Here is a 23,395-nt window from a genome sequence, read left to right on the forward strand (position 1 = left end):
GACGGGAGTGAAAATAACTAAAGCGATCGCCTACATACCTCCAGCCACGCTACGACCGTGGGGCCGTCCCACTGGGCGAAAGGTAAGCCCTTCCTTCTGGCTTCCTCCAACAGCTCGTGCCTGAGGATGGATGGATGGGGACAGAGGACACCGGCATCAAAACACATACTGTACCTGTGTGTTCTCAAAGATACATATAAGTAACAGTACAAACACATTCGCCCACTCCGATATAATATTGCATGGACGTTAGAATGATTACACACGCGCACACACACGCACACGCACACACACTTTTCAAACGCTCATTTTCAACATTTAGTTAGGGAAAGTTAGCCAAATTTCTGACAAATCTGCAAAATAAGTGCTTACCAATAGCCTCCTTCACAAATGTGTTCATGAAGGTGTCTATATCACCTCTCTTTTTTTTCTCTCCAACCCAACTCCCTTGGGAAACTTTGTGACAGCTGCTGAAAGCATTCGTTTTGCAAGAAAAATCGGCAATAGCCGTCATCACAAATTGAATCATCACATTTGGAAAAGTGCCTATGACCGTTTTTAGCCCAAGGAGTGTTTTTCATGCAAAACAAATGCTTGCAATGGATTCAGAATCCAGAGGTGGTGGAACTAGGGGTTCAGAAAAACCCCTAGTTTGACTCGTCACATGCTACTTAATGCAGAATATAAATTTGTACATTTTGCCTGCTTATACTGCAGGTTATTAATGGTACCCCAACTTTCAGCAGCTGTCACAAAGTTATCCAAAGGAGTTGGTTTGGAACAAATTGAGAGGTGATAGTAGACTCCCTTATGAACACATTTGTGAAGAAAGCTATTGGTAAGCATTTATTTTGCCTATTTGTCACAAATTTAGCTAACTTTCCCTAACTAAATGTGTTGCAGCAACATGGCTGTTCATGTTGGTTTGAGTGTCTGTCTCCGTAGGAAGACTGTATGAGAGCTGCTCATACAGAACAGTATCTATCCCAGTCCAGCCTTACTGTACACCGAGACATTTGCAAAGGCTTCATCTTATCGCCTCTCTCTAGGCTGCGAAGGCAAATGGGCACACTTGCACACTTTAATCCGCTTATAGCATATCACCTGACACACAGACACACAACACCGCATGAGTAGAACTACAATTCATAGCGGTGGTGATCGAAAGATGAGAGACGTGGGCTTTCTCGTGCTTTAGTCAAGTGGTATTGCCGTTATAAGAAACCTTTCAAATCGTAAGGGATCTCCTTTTCATACAATGCATGCAAACGTGGCCCTGTCTGGCACAGAAGATACGGCACGTGGTCAGCCTGCGTGCCATTTCAAAGGTTCTCGGTTTAAGGTCAGGTAATATTTCCCTCTTCATAAATTGCATGAAACCGCGAAGACATAGTTGAACTTTTCACAAAATACATGAAAACCCAACGTTACGTATTTTTTGTTTTGTCACAGAAACATTTAGTGCCTCTGTGGCACGGCTGATATGTCAGTGACATGACATGTCAGTACAATGACGCGCTTTCTTTTATAAAATGCATGAAAACACAATATTTAGTACAAATTTAACACCAGGCTCGAACACCACACGAGAGACCCCCGGTGAAGTTAAGACACACATGGTCATGCCTCTCCTCCTTGAGCCCTTGTGGAAAAGTACTTCCCAGTCTAGATACACAGACCAAATGTGGACCCCCTAACGAGATGATTCATCTCAATGGGGTTATTACTAGGGATGCACCGATATGGACATTCTTGGCCGATACTGATATTTAAAATAACAATGTAGCCGATACTGATACCGATATGTTTATTTAGTTTTTGTTGTTTTTATTTCCCCCTGTTGTGCCAGAGAAACAAATACATCTTCAATACAAGAAATAAATGTTCTGAATCTACAGCTTGGTAGACTGCAGATAACCAACACACCAACATAGAATCTACAGCTTGGTAGACTACAGATAACCAACACACCAACATAGAATCTACAGCTTGGTAGACTACAGATAACCAACACACCAACATATAATCTACAGCTTGGTAGACTGCAGATAACCAACACACCAACATAGAATCTACAGCTTGGTAGTCTACAGATAACCAACACACCAACATAGAATCTACAACTTGGTAGACTGCAGATAACCAACACACCAACATAGAATCTACAGCTTGGTAGTCTACAGATAACCAACACACCAACATAGAATCTACAGCTTGGTAGACTACAGATAACCAACACACCAACATAGAATCTGCAGCTTGGTAGTCTACAGATAACCAACACACCAACATAGAATCTACAACTTGGTAGACTGCAGATAACCAACACACCAACATAGAATCTACAGCTTGGTAGTCTACAGATAACCAACACACCAACATAGAATCTACAGCTTGGTAGACTGCAGATAACCGACACATCAACATAGAATCTACAGCTTGGTAGTCTACAGATAACCGACACACCAACATAGAATCTACAGCTTGGTAGACTGCAGATAACCAACACACCAACATAGAATCTACAGCTTGGTAGTCTACAGATAACCAACACACCAACATAGAATCTACAGCTTGGTAGACTGCAGATAACCAACACACCAACATAGAATCTACAGCTTGGTAGACTGCAGATAAACAACACACTAAACTAAATGAAAACTAAGCTATGATGACTAAAACTAAGACTAAATGTATTGACAATTTCGTCAACAGCTAAAAACTAGACTAAAATGCAAGGAAGGGGATTAGTGGACAAGAGATCCAGTATAAGTCATTTTACACTTGGTTGCATGCTGAAAATAGCCGATCTACCAGCTCGTGTAAAATCAGTCTCAGCATCAAGGCCTGCCAAAAGTAAATTTTAGTCGACTAAATCTACAGTTGATTTAGTCGACAATTTTTTTTTTTTCTTTTTTTTCTTATTTTTGATGACATATGACTAAAACTAGACACTAAAACATTCCAGGTGACTAAAATGTGGCTAAAACTAAATGAAAACTATTCAAGAGACTATGACTAAAACTAAAATCAAATGTTGCTGCCAAAAACAACACTGGTGTTGCACTGGCCGTCTGCCCATGAAGCTGCGGCACAGTCGCCTCGGAAAACAAACAATTTCCGGTTACTTTGCATCGTCAATTTCTCACTTCAAATGTTTTCCAAAACACTCTAGAGAGCAATGTTTGGTTTTAAATTACATCAGACAGCGGCCTGTTATAGAGCGGAGCGGTCACGATCAGGAAATAACACGATCGGTCAATCGCTGAATTCAGCGATTGACCGATCAGAATCAAGCATTCAACCAAGCCGTGTAATCAGGATGGATAATGATTATGTGATCCTGAAATGGGGAAATAAGAAATAGAGTGTGTGCGTGTGTGTGTGCATGTGCGTGTGTGTGAAGAGCAAAACTAGATATATTTTTGTAAAGGATAACCATTGAAAGTGAACTACTCTCCCTCTCTCCTCCCGCACCGTCATGTACCCCCTTGCCTCCAACCTTTCTTCCTTGTGGTACCAAAACATGCAAGTTTCAAATGTCAAACTTTAGATAGATACCAATCTTTTACGTATCTGGAAAGCTTATGTGCAGTTAAGTGTCTACCTTATGTGCTTCATGTGCTAGACCACCTGACAGTCTGCTGGCTTTTTCCAACAACGTACTGAATCTTTGGTAGTTATCTATCTGAACACAGTACCTTACAGAACAAACTCTTTGTTTCTGTGCTGAGTGGAATGGTTTAATTCATTCAGTAGTTCGTTTCGGAAAGGGCGACATGAGAATACCATGGCTACATATTGAACTCATTATGGTGAGCATCGGTCTGAAAGCAGATGAACTGTAAAATTAACCTTATCAAGAAGGAGCAGGGCATGTGGATAGACGACGTCCTGTTTACTCGGTCATGCACAGAGAGCCATTATTTTGTCTTTTGCTGAATCCACCCACACCAGTGCTGTGCTCGACGGCGAGACAGAAAACAACGTTGGACGGAACCTTGAAACTAAACTGTGTGTGTGTGTGTGTGTGTGAGAGTGTGAGTGTGAGTGTGAGTGTGAGTGTGAGTGTGAGTGTGAGTGTGAGTGTGAGTGTGAGTGTGAGTGTGAGTGTGAGTGTGAGTGTGAGTGTGTGTGTGTGTGTGTGTGTGTGTGTGTGTGTGTGTGTGTGTGTGTGTGTGTGTCTGGGCTGGCTGTTTTTTCAACGCGAACACTTTGAATTCAATTCAGTAAACACATTCCATAAAACAGACTCCGTAACCGTCAGAGGAACTTGACAGATGGAAACGGCAGCTTTAGTGATGATCAGCGCAATGCATGTAACACCATGAGCGCTATGAGGGCCTCAGTCCAGTGAAAGGGCTCTTAAACACAGCGTCCACAACATGGCGTACAGAAGCCTACAGGTGCCACAGAGAGGGAGATGTATTCCAGTGTCACTGTCACTGTCTTATCCATACATGGGGGATAGATCATGTTTTATGTTCAGGTGGAGGACACCGCCCACTGAACATATAGCTGGGGGAGGGAAATAAGGAAACAGTTATGACAAAATCATATGGAAGGAATAGAAGGAAAGAAAAGACAGAAAGAAAGAAAGCCAAAACTATAAAATATCTGAAATTCCATAACCAGACATCACTGGTTATTTCAAACACACACACACACACACACACACAAACACACACCGAAGGAGAGGAATACATTCCACGGTGTGAGAAGCGACCCCCGACTGTCCAGCCATGGATGATATCCAACTGTAAAGAGGGGGAAAAATGGTAAATGAAAAAAGGAAGAAAGCGAGTGTTGAGAGGTGACCGGGGGTGGGGTGGGGGGTGGATGTTCGTCGACAGCCATGAGGGAGAGAAAGATAGAAAGATAGGAGAGTGACGTCAGTTTTGGCACCGTTTTGCGGGAAAGGACGGACGGAAGGACGGACGGATGAGACATAGAGATGACATACAGAGCGCAGCTGGAGACAATGGAGATGTCCAGGAGATCAATCACAAATCCTCACAACTTACCCGCTTTGTTAGAGTCAGAGGAGGATGAGGGGGGAAATAAGGAGAGGGAAAGGAGAAGAGAAGAGTGAGAGAAGAGAGAGAGAGAGAGAGAGAGAGAGAGAGAGAGAGAGAGAGAGAGAGAGAGAGAGAGAGAGAGAGAGAGAGAGAGAGAGAGAGAGATAGAGATAGAGATAGAGATAGAGATAGAGATAGAGATAGAGATAGAGATAGAGATAGAGAGAGAGAGAGAGAGAGAGAGAGAGAGAGAGAGAGAGAGAGAGAGATAGAGATAGAGATAGAGATAGAGATAGAGATAGATAGATAGAGAGAAAGTGACGGGAGACAAAAGTACACAAATGTTAATGAGTTATTAGGCATTTTCCGTACAACCAAAAGAAAAACGTGATTAGGCACACGCATACACACAGAAGTACACATGTAAACACAGACAGACACACACACACAGACAAAACTCTTCACAACGTTGAACATTATTTGACAGGAGCGCCTCGTCGGGCCGGGTTGGAAACGGGCAAACCACAAGACGGTGGTCTTCTACGTATATACAATGCGGTCGCAGTGACCACACGGCGTGCAGCAGAGAAGGACATGACGTGAGAGATGCACCCACATAACGCAGCAAGACCCCTACTCCTCATCACACTCATAGCACCAGTTCACAATAAGCAGAACCCATTGTGTTCAGAGATAAGACACACACACACACACACACACAAACATACACGACACTCGTACACTACAGTCCGGGCACCTTGCTATAACAGAATGCAGATTCACACAATCAAAACCACAGCAGTTTCTGATCAAGATGCTGAAATGTAGAACGATGCAAGGCAGCTTGGATGGCATGCAGCGTGGCGTGGAGAGAGGCAACCAAGATGCAAAGGCGGCTTGGAAATAATGCCACGGTAACATTCTGTCTACATAAAACAATGGCCCTCCATTGATCAACCACGTGGGGAGGCAAAGGTATTGATCATGACGACTCCGCGTGTGCGCTCTTCTATGGCAAAATGACATTCATCATTTGGCATGGCAAAATGCACACGCACACAGAGTACACACACACGTGCGCTCACATACTGTACATACATACTCATACACACACACACACACACACACACACACACACACACACACACGTACTATACACACAGTTGCATGCACTCATATCTACTGACAGCACGCACACAAAGAAAAGACACAGAAAGCCGCCAGCATAAATCCCTGTTGAAAAGAGATTTGATTTGCCAGGGGATTGTGTGTGTGTGTGTGTGTGTGTGTGTGCGTGTAATCTATGACTGGTGTTAGGCAAAAGCATATTATGCCCCGCAAATTGACAAAGGAGCTTTGAGAGATTAATTGTCTTTTCAACCTGGATCAATACGCCGGACGTTTGGCTCTGGTTGTGAATATATAGTTATAGGCTGATCTCTGGGCCCTGGATCGCTTTCTAATCCATCCTTCGTTTCAGTGCAGGAGACCAGGCTTCAGGAGGGTAGCGCTACATGGGACCAGCCGCTTCCCAACTGCCCTGGGTTAACCACTTTCAAACTGGGCATTTCGGGCATGACTTTATAGGCAAAATGTTCCAGGATCGTCAAACATGTTGATAGCAAAGGGCTCACAGTGTGTCGTGAGCTTGAAAGGTGGTCTATTGTCATCATCAAGGCGGGCCTAAAAATTCACCTGTCATCAGGTCAAGGGGAGAGGAGGTGATCGCCCCAGCCTCTTTATGCTAATAATACCCTTCCGATTAACTTCGGCCCCAACCTGTGCATACTGTATATTTCAGGAAATGTATATGTTGTTTTAAATTATTATTGTTATATCAATTGCTGTTACTGTGTTAAATTATTATTCATGTCATGTGTGAATGGAATGGAAACAAGGCTGCAAGGTCGTTCTTCGGTGAAATCCTTTTTTGGACAAAAATGTCTGACTGTACATTGTGCTGTTTGCATTTATATGTTGCCTAATTTGTCTATGAAGTATAATCGTGGCTATATATTATCTGGAGAGCACACAGAAAATCCCTGCCCACTCATTTTCCTTGTTCACCCAGCACAACAAACACGCAGTGAGTAGCTCTCTCTGCTTTGCTCTGTATGCGTCTCTGCATCACAGACTAGCTCCATGTGCAAGCCTGTGAGTCAGGCCCATTGTTGGGAGTGCTTGTGGCTCGCTGTAGGCTCGAGCTCGCAGTATACCAGAGTGGCTTGGTCGTAAGGGGCCAAAGGTCAGATTGGGACACAGGAGGAGGAGTGTAATCAAGTGTTTGCGAGTGTGTGTGTGCGTGTGTGTGTGTGTGTGTGTGTGTGTGTGCGTGTGTGTGTGCGTGCGCGTGTTGTCTCTAGTGAATATGCAGAGTAAAATTAAACTGTCAATTAAAGTCTGAGAGTCCATGAGTGTCCATTTTTCTTTTGTAAAGGAGTGAACCTTTATGACAGTCCAGATTGTGCTGTGCTGGGCGGTCAGTCATGGCCTCCCTCCTGGCTACAGATACACTATGAGTCAATGTCCTATTGAACCGTCTTGTGGGGGAAGCAGGACTAAAGTGCTGCAGTGGCAGGTTGTGCTCTGTGCCCAGAAGGGGGAGCTCTGTTTGAAAGCTTACTTCTTTTTCAATCGGCGGTCTTTCTCAGCCTGCGTGCCCAGCTTCCCCACCCCCATGTCCTGGCCCGCCATGTCGTCCATCACCATCGCTGGGAAAAGGAACGGAGAGAAACAGACACACGTCAGCGGGGGGAGCTACGTATATGTCTCAAATACGGAAAAAAACAGTATCCAAGTCTCGATTCTACCTTCATTACCGATTGACCTCTGTGTGAGCTTGAAATGTTTAGGCAGTCTGTAGGACACATGCTCAAAAGGACAATTATAATAATGAGGCAACACAAGAATTCAGAGTTTGGAAGTATAGAGGATTTACTCGAGTAAGGAGCCAAGACTTACATGTTCATGTATGGAAACCCCAGTCTGACTCTCAGAGTCACATACGGTCACCACCTTTATAGCTTTCACTCCCACAACAGCCAACCCCCAACATAGCCTCAAGACTTGAGCCAGTTCAACAAATGGGACAGTAACATTGTAAAACAAAACAGGACCACAGGGGTGTGACAGATGAAATAATCTCAGAGTGTAACTTAGAGGAGAGACTCTTTCATAAAGGGGTATTATTAAATGTTTACATCTAAATTTCTACGACAGTACCAATTGTATATAGTAGGCCTATAGTATTTAGGGATGTGTAAATGTGTCCAAAATGAAAATCGATTTGTATAATTAAATATTAACGATTAATCGGGGGGGGGGGGGGGGGGGGGGGGGGGGGGGGGGGGGGGGGGGTTTAATCATTTTTTTTTTTTTAATGAACCCTACAAATAAAAAGAATCTTCCCCCCAAGGGGTACCTAAGTCAAAAAAGTTTGGGAACCCCTGATGTAGTTGATTAACAATAATTGTAACTCTTGAGAGTTAATAAGGGTCCATTTGGTTACTAACTCCATCTTTTAAATGAGGACCACTGGTGGTCCCTGGACCACTGTTGATCCAATTGATCACCATAGCAACCCCAGCCTAGGCCTGATTAGGTAAATTCCCAACACCTGCTAAATCCTCCAAACCTGTATCTTGATTGGAATCAATCTCCACTCACACTCCTCTCAGTCATGCAGCTACACAGGCACACTTTGGTAGGCCTATAGCCCTGTCCTGTTTGGATGACAATATTGCCTTTCCAACAGATTTTCATTAAAAAAAAAACAGAAAAAAAAAAAAAAAAAAGATTATCGATTATTAATTTTCATAATCGATTTCGGGTCCTATCAACGATAATCGATTAATCGATTAATCGGACCCATCCCTAATAGTATTATGGTCATTGTATGTCTGTGACAGAAACGTGAAATAACACAGAACACTCTGTACCGTATACCGTGTGGACCACTCAGTTACGTACCTTGGGGATCCACCATGACGTGTCTCTGTGCCATGTGTGCCATGCGGCCCTTCTCCTTCTTGCCAAACAGCCGTCCGATGGAGGACTTGATGCCTTTCTTCTTAGGCTGCTTGTGGAGCGAGTCCTGGCTACTGCCGACGCTGCTCAGGGCACTGGCCTCGGCCTCCAGGGAGGCGGCGATCCTATAGGGTCATAAAACAATAAAAAATGTAATAAAACAAGTCACGATCACAATGAGCCTAACTAAATAATCCAATTCCACACCGCGGTTGTTTTTCAACCAGCGGTCCTTGAGGGGGTTCGACCAGCTACATGATGGAGAGTTGGTATACCAAATGGACCCTTGCAGAACTTTAACTTTTAGAGCGTTTCAAATGAAACCAAAAGGACCCTTGACGGGTCCATTTGGTTTCATTTTACGCTCTCAAGATGTTAAATTGTTGTTAAACATCTGCATTACTTCATTTACAAGAAGTCTACACAATTAGAGAATGTAGAATGATTGTAATTCTGATCAACGTGTGCCTGTTATCTCCCTTATAATGGTATACCAAGATCAATAATAACAACACAATCGTATCCAACAACAAAATATTCAAAATCTTGGGATTGAGTAAATCTCATCAAATGGTGGTCCGTGGCTCAAATGCAAAATAAATAATGAACCTCAATATGAAAAAGGTTGAAAACCACTGCTATACATGATTTATGAATACATCAATACAAAAAGGACCCCATCATCACAAAATATCTTGCAATACAATAATTGGCCAGAACACAGATGCACCCCGCTGTACTGTATCCCTCTAAGCCAAATCTTTACGTACCAGCTTAAATCCACCCCAAAAACAAACGCTGATTCTCTCAAGATCTCCTGGAAGCCTACAGTACATATTTGCTTACATAAACAAAATTATATTCCTTCTCAGGATACTCTCTGGGAGGAACAAACCACTACAGATTTGCCTCTAGTATAGAACATCTGTACGTCACTTAAAAGATTAATATGTTTTTGAGGCATTGAGGGACAAGAATGCACTTCTTCAATATTAGTAACATGCACACTTTCATGGACTTAACACCCTCATGAAATGAGAACATTTAAGGTGAGCTGTCATGCCTGGTGAGATTCAGAATAACCCCAAATGCCTTGGCCCGCATAGTCTGACATTTTGCTTCTAAAACGTATGGCTTTCTACAGCTAGATTAAATGGTGCAAACTATCAAACAATAGACAGCTGGAACCATATTCTCTATCAAGTTAGGACCTCTACTGTATAACTAGCATGACATACTGTATATAACTAATTATATCTGTATAATCCCCTTTTTTTCTTTTTTGGTCTTTGTTGAAATCTTTGCTAATTTCTTTTTCTTTTCAGGCCTATGATGGGGTGGGCTGGGAGGGATTTTTTTATTTATTTATTTACAATTTGTTCGATCGTTTTTGTTGTTGTATTTAATTGTTATAATCATTACTATATTTTCTCTTTTTTTTGGCAACGGTGGTTGGTGCTGGAGTTTGGGGGTAGGATTTAAAAAAATGGGGCAAGCCACTGATTGCAGTTGGCAAAGAATTAGAATTATGTCTTGTGTGCATTTTCTTTGTATGCCTGTACCTGTGCCTTTCATCCAAAAATGAAATAAAAACGTAAAAAAAACAACAACAAAAAAAGTATACGATCAATAGCGACCATTTCCGGTTCGCGCTGGTTCAGGTTCGGGCAGAATCTACTCAGCGCCCACCTTTAATAAACAACATTGCTTCCAGTTACCCACAATCGACATTTCTATAAAATGCAGAGATTTAGACGGCAATGGTGACGCTGGCAGAATATGAACAATTTCAATCCGGTTTTCGCACTAAACACAGCACCGAAACCGCCCTCCTCAGAGTCACAAACGACCTCCTGTTATCTGCCGATACCGGTTCACCTAACATCCTCATCCTCCTTGACCTCAGTGCTGCCTTTGACACCATTCATCACTCCATACTCCTCTCACGCCTCAAATCCACCCTTGGAATCACTGGCACTGCCCTCTCCTGGTTCCAATCATGCCTCACTGACAGACACCATTTTAGTTCTATTAACAACTGCCAATCACTCACGTCACCTGTCACCCACGGCGTTCCCCAAGGCTCAGTACTTGGTCCCCTCCTCTTCATTCTCTACATGCTCCCCCTTGGTCAGACACACACGCAGTCACAGGCCTCCGCTTTCACCGTTATGCAGATGACACACAACTGTATCTCCCCTCCAAAACCATCACCGCCATCACCCACTTCACCTTCACCTCCTGCCTGACTGACATTAAAACATGGATGCAAACAAACTTTTTTAAACTCAACTGCAATAAGTCTGAAATCCTCATCATTGGCCCCGACCTACTCACCCGCTCCTCTCATGACTTCTCCCTCACCATTGATGGCTCCACTGTCACCCCCTCCACCCGAGTCCGTAACCTCGGTGTCATCCTTGACCTCACCCTCTCCTTCCAGCCAACTGTCAACAAGATCACCAAAACTGCCTTTTTCCACCTCCGCAACATCGCCCGCCTTCGTCCCATGCTATCACACACTGCCGCTGAGACACTCATTTATGCATTCATCATATCCAGACTCGACTACTGCAATAGCCTCCTGTACGACGTCACCACCAAGGTTCTCAAAAAACTACAGTATGTTCAAAACTCTGCCGCCCGCCTGCTCACCAGAACCCGATCCAGAGACCACATCACACCTGTCCTCCGTGAACTGCACTGGCTCCCAGTCAAATTCAGAATCGACTTCAAAAATACTCACCACCACATACAAAGCCCTCAACAACCAGGCCCCCCCCTCTACCTCTCTGAACTCATCCAAAGCCATGCCCCCACCCGCTCCCTCAGGTCAAGCACTGCCAACCTACTGGAACTGCACGAGTCCAACAAGAGAACCTGGGGTGACAGCTGGGCCTTCGCAGTGGCCGCCCCCTCACTCCCAGCCCACATGAGAGCACAACAGAACCTTTGACATGTTCAAAAGCACACTCAAAACACACCTTTTCAGACTAGCTTTCCCTACTTAATCCCACACACACACACACACACACACACACACACACACACACACACACACACACACACACACACACACTTTGTGTGTGTATTATGTTCTGTAAGGCGACTTTGGGTACCTAGAAAAGCGCTATATAAATCGTATATATTATTATTATTATTAGTCACCATAGCTTAGTTTTCATTTAGTTTCCAATTAGTTTTCGTCAGTGAAAAAAAGGTAGTCGACGAAAACAACAATGTTAAAACCTGGACCTGCTGATCATTCACAAGTTCTGCACTTTCCAGCATGAGACCAGCAGTGCAGAGTGAACAGAAACACATTTTTTACATCCATGAATTGTTAAACGATCCGGCTTTCACACGCTTCATAAGTTTCACTTTCAGCAGTTCAGTCAGATAACTCACAAATTGATTGAACACATTATTATGGAATGAGAATATAAGTGAGCATATCATATTTTATCTTGGCGTTTCGGCTCTGCTAAATTTTTTACCCTTGCTTGGCACAATTATATAACTATCATTAACCATTTAGAGCAGGGTGATAGATATATTGAGTTTGTTTATGAGGGGACAAACTTACATACTGTACATAATACATAGTTATATAGACTTGAATAAACATTGAATACATATCTTGATAAATGTCCCTCACTTTTAATTTAATTTAATTTAATTTGTATTACACCCTTCAGCTGGCCAACTTGTCTGCATGCTTACCAGACCCAATGGAAGCCCAATGGTAGCAGCTTGCTGATCTATTAGCACGGCTAACGATGGTAACTTTCCATTTCACAGTTAACAGACTTGACAGACTGACAATAAAAGTGGTTCTGACTCGGAGGGGAATTGCCAGCATTGCCATTAAATCTTCACGTCACGTCACTCAGTCCTCCAGGTCTAGGACGCATGCAGGACGAGAAATACAACGCGGCTCCAAAAGTATAGAAACCATCTTCCATTCTGAGAAAATTATTATATATAGCTTTTTGGACTGCATTAAGATCCAATTAGACCCCTTTTCGCCGGTCTCGTTTGGCCTGGATGTTCACCTACCCTCGTTAGTCGTTGTGCGAGGAGAACGGCAGGCTGTGTCACCTACCCTCGTTAGTCGTTGTGCGAGGAGGACGGCAGGGTGTGTCACCTACCCTCGTTAGTCGTTGTGAGAGGAGGACGGCAGGGTGTGTTTACCTACCCTCGTTAGTCGTTGTGTGAGGAGGACAGAAGGGTGTGTCACCTACCCTCGTTAGTCGTTGTGAGAGGAGGCCGGCAGCGTGTGTTTACCTACCCTCGTTAGTCGTTGTGAGAGGAGGACGGCAGGGTGTGTTACCTACCCTTGTTAGTCGTTGTGTGAGGAGGCCGGCAGGGTGTGTCACCTACCCTCGTTAGTCGTTGTGAGAGGAGGCCGGCAGCGTGTGTCACCTACCCTCGTTAGTCGTTGTGAGAGGAGGACGGCAGGGTGTGTTTACCTACCCTTGTTAGTCGTTGTGTGAGGAGGACAGAAGGGTGTGTCACCTACCCTCGTTAGTCGTTGTGAGAGGAGGCCGGCAGCGTGTGTTTACCTACCCTCGTTAGTCGTTGTGTGAGGAGGACGGCAGGGTGTGTTACCTACCCTCGTTAATCGTTGTGTGAGGAGAACGGCAGGGTGTGTTACCTACCCTCGTTAGTCGTTGTGCGAGGAGGACGGCAGGGTGTGTTACCTACCCTCGTTAGTCGTTGTGCGAGGAGGCCGGCAGCGTGTGTTTACCTACCCTCGTGCGTCGTTGTGCGAGGAGGCCGGCAGCGTGTGCGTCATGCGGACGGTGCGCGGCGTGGAGGGAGGGGACGTCTCGCACTTGATGGTGGTCTTGTCCTCGTGGCCGTCCTCGTCCACCGCGGCTATCTGAGGGCAGTGGTGGAAAAAATACCTAAAATTGTTTTACTGAAGTAAAAGTATCAATACGGCAATGTAGAAATACTCCGCCATCGCTGTATGAAAGTGCGAGTGAATGGGTGAATGTCTATGTCTATGTAAGGCGCTATATCAATGCACCATTTACTACACGAGAAATAAAGCTTCACTACTTTAAATAAAAAATATACGAAAAATGAAACACGTGACGCGTCTTATATTTATTTTTAAAGGTATATTCAGTGATTTCACTTAATTCAAATATCACTCCTTTTTTTTCTCCTGTCCCCAGTTAACCCCTGGGCGTCAAAAAACCTCAGGTTTCGTTTTTGGCTAGGTGGCTCAGCCTTCATCCAATCAGGATAGAGAGGGGCCTACCACCAATCATGATCGAGCGGGGACGGGCCTTGGTGTGTGTGCTGTTGGCCCGTTGTGCGCCCCCCCCCCCACTGCAGTGCGTGCATGTGCACATCTTGTTACCGGTGCGGACCGGAGGTTTTCCCAAATCACCCAAATCACTGAATGCTCCTTTAACTTTTGTCCAAAGAAACATCTGAAAATGTACCTTTCTCCTGTGTTTCCGCAGATCACTGGGCTGTTGGGAAGAGGAGGAGAGGAAGACAACAACAAACAAACAAACATCATCATCATCATCAGTATGTGTGGGTTAAGGCTAAACCAACGAGACATTAACGATGCATTTGGCAATGAATTAAAGGCGCTCCGTCATTCACACGTATCATAAACATTAGGCACCCATGAGCTGCTCTCCAATGCCAGAGGACCAATCTGAGATCAATAGTGTGGGGGGAGAGAGACTGATTGACATGTCATTTTGATGGATCAATGAAATCAAACACTTTTCCCTTTTAACCCATTTTGGGCGGGAACCCCTGTGGGTGTTAGCATTATGTTATGCTTTAGCTATTGAAAAATAGCAGATCTAAAAGCTCTTGTAGGTCTGCTATTTTTGATTTTTTTTAAATCGAAGAACGACTGACATAGAAACATAGCTTTTTCAGAAAACTGTCAGGATGTAGAAGACATTTTTAGAATCTGATCTGAGGTCAAAATGGGTTAAAGCCCGTGGGTATGAAGACATTCACACACTGCCTAGAGTACGTGTGGGAGTATCTTTTATTTTTAGAATGCTTTCTTAAAAAAAAAAAAAACAGGTGACAGGTGGATTCAAGAGGAAAGACAGTCAGAGAGAGAGAGAGAGAGAGAGAGAGAGAGAGAGAGAGATAGAGAGAGAGAGAGAGAGAGAGAGATAGACAGACAGACAGTGTGAAAAGTGCTATGAACCTCTCTCGCCTTTTGTCAGGTCAAAATAATGCTCACTGACAGTGCATACCGTTCAAACTCGCACCAGTGTACATATTGTACTGCTTTAGACATACATAATGGTGCCCTTGGCACAGGTGCCAAGCTAGCAAAAACATGTCCTTGGGGATATTTAAAATGCAAGGCTTTTTAATGGTAGAAATGCTAGATTCTAGCATTTCTTAAGCTAGAAGATCCGCCTTTGTTAAAGTGCTTACTGGTGGAAAATGGAACAAGAAGAGGGAAAGAAATCCCTGAACAAATGAACAAATGAACAAATGTGCATGCACACGCACGCACACAATCGTAATGTCTTGTACCCAAATCAAACTGTACTTTGTGATTCAAGCTTGAATAAAGGGCAGTAAACCCCCCTGGCTTGATACAGTAGGCATCGTACTCTATCCACCCTAAGCACTATGCAGTATGCACTAATGTCTAACTAGAACTATGGGCCATGTATAAGGCCACATTTATTGAGGTTTATTCTCCTTTATTAGGTCATAAAATAAGACTTGAATGAACCAAGAGATGAAACACTGTCTCCAGCTGTACAGCAGAGAGGGTGATTTTGTTGAATCATGGAGCAAATTTACTCTCCGAGACTATGGACGTGTATGTGCGCTTGTCTCTATCTCTCTCTCTGTGCGTGTGTGTGTGTGTGTGTGTGTGCATTGGCAGAGTGCTAGGGGTGAGATGGAGGTTGGATGCTAGGGGGAGCGCATACATGTACGTTGGTCTTACGCACTAACAATCCGACACATGCGTGCCGTAGCCGGTGAAGACTGACCCGTGGCTCCCGACACGCGTTGCCGGTCAAGACACATGCGTGGCCGGTAAAGACTGACCCGTGGCTTTCCCTGTGAGGCTATTAGGGTTAGGTTTGGGGTAAAGAGCGTCGCAGTCCCGGCCCCTTTCATGACGACGCCAGGCCCAGGAAATGAATCCCAATGCATTTTTCCCATAGACATTTCAAAAGGTATTTATTTAAAGACGGTTACGCCGCGGACAAAGCCAACTCGAGTCGTGACAACTCATGACAACAAACACAATATTTTGGACCAAACAAATAATTACAAAGAAGAAAAACAACCAAAAAAGTTTTGTTGTAACCTGCCGTTTTTTTCTTCTTTCTAATTATTTGTTATTTGTTTGTCACGACAAGAGTTGGCTTTGTACGCGGCGTAAACGTCTTTAAATAAATACGAAATAAGAAATGTCTATGAGGAAAATGAACGGAGAATCATTTCCTGGGCCCTGGTAGGGGGCGGGACTGCGACGCTCTATAGGGTGTCGGGTGAGTAATGCCCGTCGGACTGTTAGTACACGTTGGACCCAAACACATGCACCACGGAATGCACAGTGCAGTGACGGACGGTATACCAGCGTCATGACGCCCATGCGCTCCATGTCCATGCGGGGGTCCATCTTGGGGGTGGAGTGGCCGCTGGGCGGCGAGGAGGAGGCCAGGGAGGAGGCGGTGGCCGAGGCGGTGATGGAGGCTCCGTGGTGGTGCATGCGGGCCAGGTTCAGGCCCTCCAGGCTGACGCAGGACACGCGGTTCTCGATCTCCTCCGCCCGGAGCTCCGTCGACTCCTTCTCCTCCTGGATCAGCCTGCACGCGTGGCCCGGGATAGAGGAAGAGGAGGAGGGAGAGGAGGAGTGGAAACTTGAGGTTTTACTTACGTAAAAGCATCAACACTGGAATGTAGAAATACTCCGTTACAAGTGAAAGTCCGGTATATGTACTTGAGCAAAATTACAAAAGCATTGGCATCAAAATGTACTTAACCCATTTTGGGCGGGAACCCCTTTTGGTGTTTTAAGCAGTATGTTATGCTTTAGCTGTTGAAAAAATTAGCAGATCTACAAGCTATGAGCTTGTAGATATGCTATTTTTGGAAAATCGTGAAAATGTGCCTCAAATCTTTGAATATATATTATTACAGAGTGAACATTTTAACTCAAATCTTTGCTTCTGGGGAGGTCCCTGGAACAACATATTTTCAGATGGGGGGTGGAGGCATATTACATATCATTTTTGGGGTCCTTGACATGAAATATTGAGAACCACAGATTTCAGAAAACTGTCAGGATTTTGAAGAATTTTTTTAAATTTCGACGTCAGGCCTAAATGGGTTTAAGTACCAAAAGTAAAAGAACTCACTGTGCAGAATGTCTCATTTCAAGTTTTCATATGTATAAAAATGTTGTGAAAATAGCGGATCTACAATCTATTTTTCCCATGTCATTACAGGCCTACATTATCCAAATTATATATCCGCTGTATTTGAATTTAAAGTTTTGTCTATAATGCATTAAAATCGCATTTAAGGTAAATGGTGTATTCATATCGCGCTTTTATCCAAAGCGCTATGTTTTTATCCTGCTCTAGTTTTTAACAAACCCTGATCATGATCACATGTCACGATGCGGGTACATTTTTACAGCAGTGTATTATGCATTTTACACTAGTGTGTTATGCAGACAAGATGATCGGCCTTGACCAAATAACATGAAGCATACAGGAGATACACTCTCTCTCTCGCATTAGCAGGACACAGTGCAGCACTATCTCTCTCTCTCTGTTTCTGGCACAACAGCGCCACTTTTGCCCCTACTGGTACTCATAGTCACATAGGTTAACACGGACATTGCTGTTCTTTGGAGTGGTTGCAACACTCAAAAACAGTCAGCTTAAAACGTTTGCTAAACGTGAACGTTCTTCCTGTGGCAATTTGCATGAAACAGAAATCCTCCGAGAGCTCATATAAGATGCTCTAATTCCAGAGCACAGTGAGGAGATGAAAGGTCTAAAACTCAGTTCATTAGCTACAGCCATAGCAGAAGGATCTGACTTGCTAATTAAATGAAAGCTTAATTCCCGGGACTTGAGATCGCTATCTCCCCGTTAGAGGTGAACTCTGTGATTGTAGTTTTACACGCACGCTTTTTCCTGAATGCAAATTGTGCCACGTTCCCCATCGATTGTGTTGCAAATGAGCAAAGAGACACATTAACCACACTTGAGAAAGTACTAATAAACCTCATCTCTGGGCGCTGAATACTAATCTATTCTAGCATGAGATAATTGGAATAATAACCCGAGTCGCATATTTTAGGAAGGAACCTTTTTGACTGTAAAACCATGCTCAGATGGTGGAAACAGTGATTGCAGGTGCAATAAACATTACAAAGAGGCTAACATGGCCTGATCGAAGCAGAGGGGATGAGGCGTTATACGATTTTGCATTATACGATTTTGCATTATGTACGTGTACGGTATACTTGCCCAGCTTTCTGCTGCATGAATGAGGATGAGAAAGCCATCTGTATCTGCACGTAATGTGTGTATTGTGTATATGTACTGTGTATGTAATGTTTTGTCTGTGTAATAGGACCCACTCTAAAGTGAGAAGGGGCTATCCTCTCAATACATTCTGACCCAATTCTGTATGTATATTGTTTTCCAATCCTACATTTTCTGTATAAAGGTCATTTTGCACGCCAATACGTTTATTCACTGAATTCTCTACACGGTACACCTAATCCACTTAATCACTTATTATTGCTCAGTATTGACTCGATATTATACCTAGTTTTGTAAGATACTGCTCATTGTATGATGAATACATCTCTTGCGTGTTAAATCTTTTCCAAGTAATCTGTCCATGATATTTACATGTCCTAAAAGCCATATTTTTTTTATTTATTTTTTTTAAGATATTCTTTTGCGGCTTACGCCTTTTATTGATTTTTGAAGGGACAGACAGTAGGCTGACAGGAAACGGGAGAGAGATGGGGGGATGACATGCAGTAAAGGCCGTGTCGGGTCCGGGAGTCGAACCCCCGGCACACTGCGACTGGATTACCAGTCCGGTGCCCAGACCGTTACACTACGGCCTGGGCCCTAAAAGCCATATTGACATACAGTATTCTCCATTAACATCACATTCCATTGCCATAGGCGTCGATCTACTGTACACCCAGTGCCAAGAGAATGCACGAAAAGGCAGCGAAGAAGACAGTGTGACAGTACCATTTCAGAATCAGAATCAAGTGTGCGCCGTTGGAAGGACTTTTCCATAATGCTGTGGTACTTATAGCTCTGGTCCATAGCGTTAGAAGGACTTCTCCTTAACACTTACCTTACCTTTAGCTGGGTGGAGTTTATCTTTAGTTTTCGATATTGTCCCACCATGGAAGCCATTGTTGCCTAGCGACGGATGCTAAAAACAGCTAACGCACGACCCGACATTTCCCGGGTATGTCACAGGAGGGTTTTAAGCAATTTGTTTGGCATACATTGTGCTAATAAGACACGTCTAAAACATGTGTGGCCCTTTCATTTCCAGTAACCCAGCGCGTGTTACCGTATCTCCTTGTTGATGGCGTCCAGCTGTTCCTGCAGCATCATGGCCAGCGTCTGTGCGTCCGAGTGGCCGCCGGGCGACAGCAGGTCCATGGAGCTGAACATGGTCTCGCGGTCGTCGTCGTCTATGTCCGACATCTCCGTGTCCGACAGCTCGAAGGGATGGCCGCCGCCCATCTGCTGCGAACGCCACTCGTGCTCCCCGAGCGATTTGGCCTATAGAGGGATGGAGACAGAGACGGAGGTTAAAGAAAGGGCCACTTCGTTCACCCCTCTTGCAACCAGATCTTATCTTAAAGTGATTTTCTTCCCCCCCCCTAAAACATGATCATCATTCTTTGTAATGTTTATACTAGGAGAAAGATATTTTTTGCCACACCCACCAGTTCATTAAGTATGCCTGGTTTGCCTGGTGGTGATGGGTGGTGATCCACCTGAAGCCGCACCCACAGCTGGTGTTGTATGATAAATGGGGAGGGGTTAGGGGAGGGGATGATATTGTGATGTCACTATATCACTGTCATTTCGATTGGGCCTTTTGACTCAAAGGCTTCCAGCACCTGTGTGAACCGAGCGGTGCAACTATACGTACTGTACTGTATTTCTGTTTTTTCCCCCGTTCATTTTAGTTAACTATAATAACATCCGACAGACGATATTGAGTGATGGAGGACAGGACAGACAGAGAGAGAGACGGAGACAAATGGACACAGACTGAGAGAGACAGAGACAAATGGACACAGACAGAGAGAGACAGAGACAAATGGACACAGACAGAGAGAGACAGAGACAAATGGACACAGACAGAGAGAGACAGAGACAAATGGACACAGACAGAGAGACAGAGACAAATGGACACAGACAGAGAGAGAGACAGAGACAAATTGACACAGACAGAGAGAGACAGAGACAAATGGACACAGACAGAGAGAGACAGAGACAAATGGACACAGACAGAGAGAGACAGAGACAAATGGACACAGACAGAGACAAATGGACACAGACAGAGACAAATGGACACAGACAGAGAGAGAGAGAGAGAGAGAGACAAATGGACAAAGACAGAGACAAATGAACACAGACAGAGAGAGAGAGAGACAAATGGACACAGACAGAGACAAATGGACACAGACAGAGAGTGAGATAGAGACAAATGGACACAGACAGAGACAAATGGACACAGACAGAGAGAGAGAGAGACAGAGACAAATGGACACAGACAGAGACAAATGGACACAGACAGAGACAAATGGACACAGACAGAGAGAGACAGAGACAAATGGACACAGACAGAGAGAGACAGAGACAAATGGACACAGACAGAGACAAATGGACACAGACAGAGAGTGAGATAGAGACAAATGGACACAGACAGAGACAAATGGACACAGACAGAGAGAGAGAGAGACAGAGACAAATGGACACAGACAGAGACAAATGGACACAGACAGAGACAAATGGACACAGACAGAGAGAGACAGAGACAAATGGACACAGACAGAGAGAGACAGAGACAAATGGACACAGACAGAGACAAATGGACACAGACAGAGACAAATGGACACAGACAGAGAGAGAGAGAGAGAGAGACAAATGGACAAAGACAGAGACAAATGAACACAGACAGAGAGAGAGAGAGACAAATGGACACAGACAGAGACAAATGGACACAGACAGAGAGTGAGATAGAGACAAATGGACACAGACAGAGACAAATGGACACAGACAGAGAGAGAGAGAGACAGAGACAAATGGACACAGACAGAGACAAATGGACACAGACAGAGACAAATGGACACAGACAGAGATAAATGGACACAGACAGAGACAAACGACAGGACAGACAGAGTGAGAGACGGAGACAAATGGACACAGACAGAGATAAAAGGACACAGACAGAGACAAACGACAGGACAGACAGAGAGAGAGAGAGACGGAGACAAATGGACACAGACAGAGACAAACGGGACTCGCCTTGGTCTCGTGCAGGCCGACGCGACCTCTCCTTGGCCGGCGGATGACCTTGGCTGACCTGTAGTGGTCCGACTGGGTCTCCGCCAAGGAGCCCAGGGAGAAGCGGAGCTCTGTGGACGTGTCCAGGTGCGACCTGCTCACAGAGAGGGAACACAGGGGTGGGGGGGGGGGGTTTGATAACAGCTAAAATGTCAGAAATTGTTTTTTTGAAAATGTCTGAAAAAAGAAAGAAATGTAGGTCATTCACAGTACTTGTGACACATACAAATGGGTCCTCACAAATTTGTGTAGTAATACAAGTACACACGCACACGCACACGCACACGCACACGCACACGCACACGCACACGCACACGCACACACACACACACACACACACACACACACACACACACACACACACACACACACACACACACACACACACGTTGCCTGCCTACCGTGACAGGGTGGGTTCCGTGAGGGAGCCTGCCCTCATTCTGAACTGATCCAGCTCTGATCGGAGTTTGTCAATTTCCTCGGCCAGGTGACTCTGGAGGAAATGAGAAAAAGACCATCTCACAGATGGAATCAACAACTTAAACCCTATATACTTAGTTGAACGGAGTCCCCCATGGGTCTATACAAGGCACCCTTCTTTTTTTCCGCCTGGCATTGCCAGAGTAATATCACTGCGTATATATTAGCCTGGAATCTCTGTGTGGAACCTGCATTTCCTAATGGGGCAAATTGACAACTCATTTACTGCCGACCCGAGATTTAGTCAAACAGCCAAATTTAGCCGAATGTCCCTCACTGCTGGCCATAGAAAAAGCGTCTTGTATTTTGAAAACCCCCGAAATTCACCCGGAGAAGAACCGGAAGTAAACATCGGCCATAACTATTCTGCAGATCGTTACTTCCTCTTTTATCAGAAGCATTCATATTTTGAACCGCGAGGTAGCGCATATTTGCTATTGAGCACCTAACATCAACGTTATGATCAATCACCCCAAAATGAGCCTCGGTTACAAGAAAAACGCAGATAAAGATCGCGCTTATAATGAAAGTGGAGGGGAAAGATTGCATTGACGGACACAGCGGAAGCGAGCGTTGCCTAGCGACCGGTAAGCTACTTGATATTAGCGAGACTATTCGGAATCAATAAATAACAGTTGTTGGAGTATGTTCTAGTGTTTCCACATCTCACTTTCTCTCCCCTGAGTGAAAGTTTGGATTATACTCTGTTGGAGGTTCATTAAAAAAAAGTTAAACCCACACAAAAACCACCCTCATTATTCTCCCATTAAAGAGTACTTTATTAAGCCAACTTCATGTAAAATGTAGTTGGGGGGGAAAAGGTAGGAAATCATGTCTTGATCTCGGCAACCTACTTTATCGTGGATCTGGTCCTCGTACTGTTTCCTGTAGCTTTCCGAGTCCTGGATTAACATGTTCTGCAGAGACAGAAAGGGAACTTGTTTTAAAAGCTATAAATCGATGACCAGAATCCTGAGCAAACAAAACGTGTTATCGATGGGCTTTCTATCAACAAAGCGGCCATGTTGAACCTTCTCTTCCAGAGCGGCCATCCTCTCCTTCAGGTGGAGCTGCAGGCGCTCGTTGGACTCGGTCAGCAGGCGGTCCACCGTGTCCGACAGACGCTTGTTGTGCTCCTCGTTCATCTTCTCTCTCTGCCGCGCCTGGAGGACAAAACACAGAGGAGGAAAACGGACTCCCATGTCATCAGCATTTCACTAATGCTGTGCAGGTGAGCTTTCACTTCATTGACATTAAATTTGTGTGTGG

At 44.5% G+C, this 23,395-nt stretch overlaps 1 protein-coding gene across 1 annotated transcript in view; it reads right to left on the reverse strand.

The window, feature by feature from the left end:
* The window catches only part of ppfia2 (PTPRF interacting protein alpha 2), an 87,156-nt gene that overhangs the window by 30,296 nt on the left and 33,465 nt on the right, over positions 1 to 23,395 (reverse strand). Inside the window, exons 9-19 of the mRNA XM_083758288.1 lie at positions 23,158 to 23,289; positions 22,981 to 23,043; positions 22,048 to 22,139; positions 21,608 to 21,740; positions 19,635 to 19,849; positions 16,645 to 16,876; positions 14,504 to 14,533; positions 13,799 to 13,929; positions 8,988 to 9,169; positions 7,642 to 7,729; positions 39 to 120 (exon numbers count right to left, since the gene is read on the reverse strand). Coding sequence (XP_083614414.1) covers positions 39 to 120; positions 7,642 to 7,729; positions 8,988 to 9,169; positions 13,799 to 13,929; positions 14,504 to 14,533; positions 16,645 to 16,876; positions 19,635 to 19,849; positions 21,608 to 21,740; positions 22,048 to 22,139; positions 22,981 to 23,043; positions 23,158 to 23,289 — 1,380 coding nt within the window. The remainder of the gene's footprint in view (positions 1 to 38; positions 121 to 7,641; positions 7,730 to 8,987; positions 9,170 to 13,798; positions 13,930 to 14,503; positions 14,534 to 16,644; positions 16,877 to 19,634; positions 19,850 to 21,607; positions 21,741 to 22,047; positions 22,140 to 22,980; positions 23,044 to 23,157; positions 23,290 to 23,395) is intronic.

This window comes from Protomyctophum parallelum (assembly GCF_964188405.1).
Source record: "Protomyctophum parallelum genome assembly, chromosome: 22".
Classification (NCBI taxonomy): Eukaryota; Metazoa; Chordata; class Actinopteri; order Myctophiformes; family Myctophidae; genus Protomyctophum; species Protomyctophum parallelum.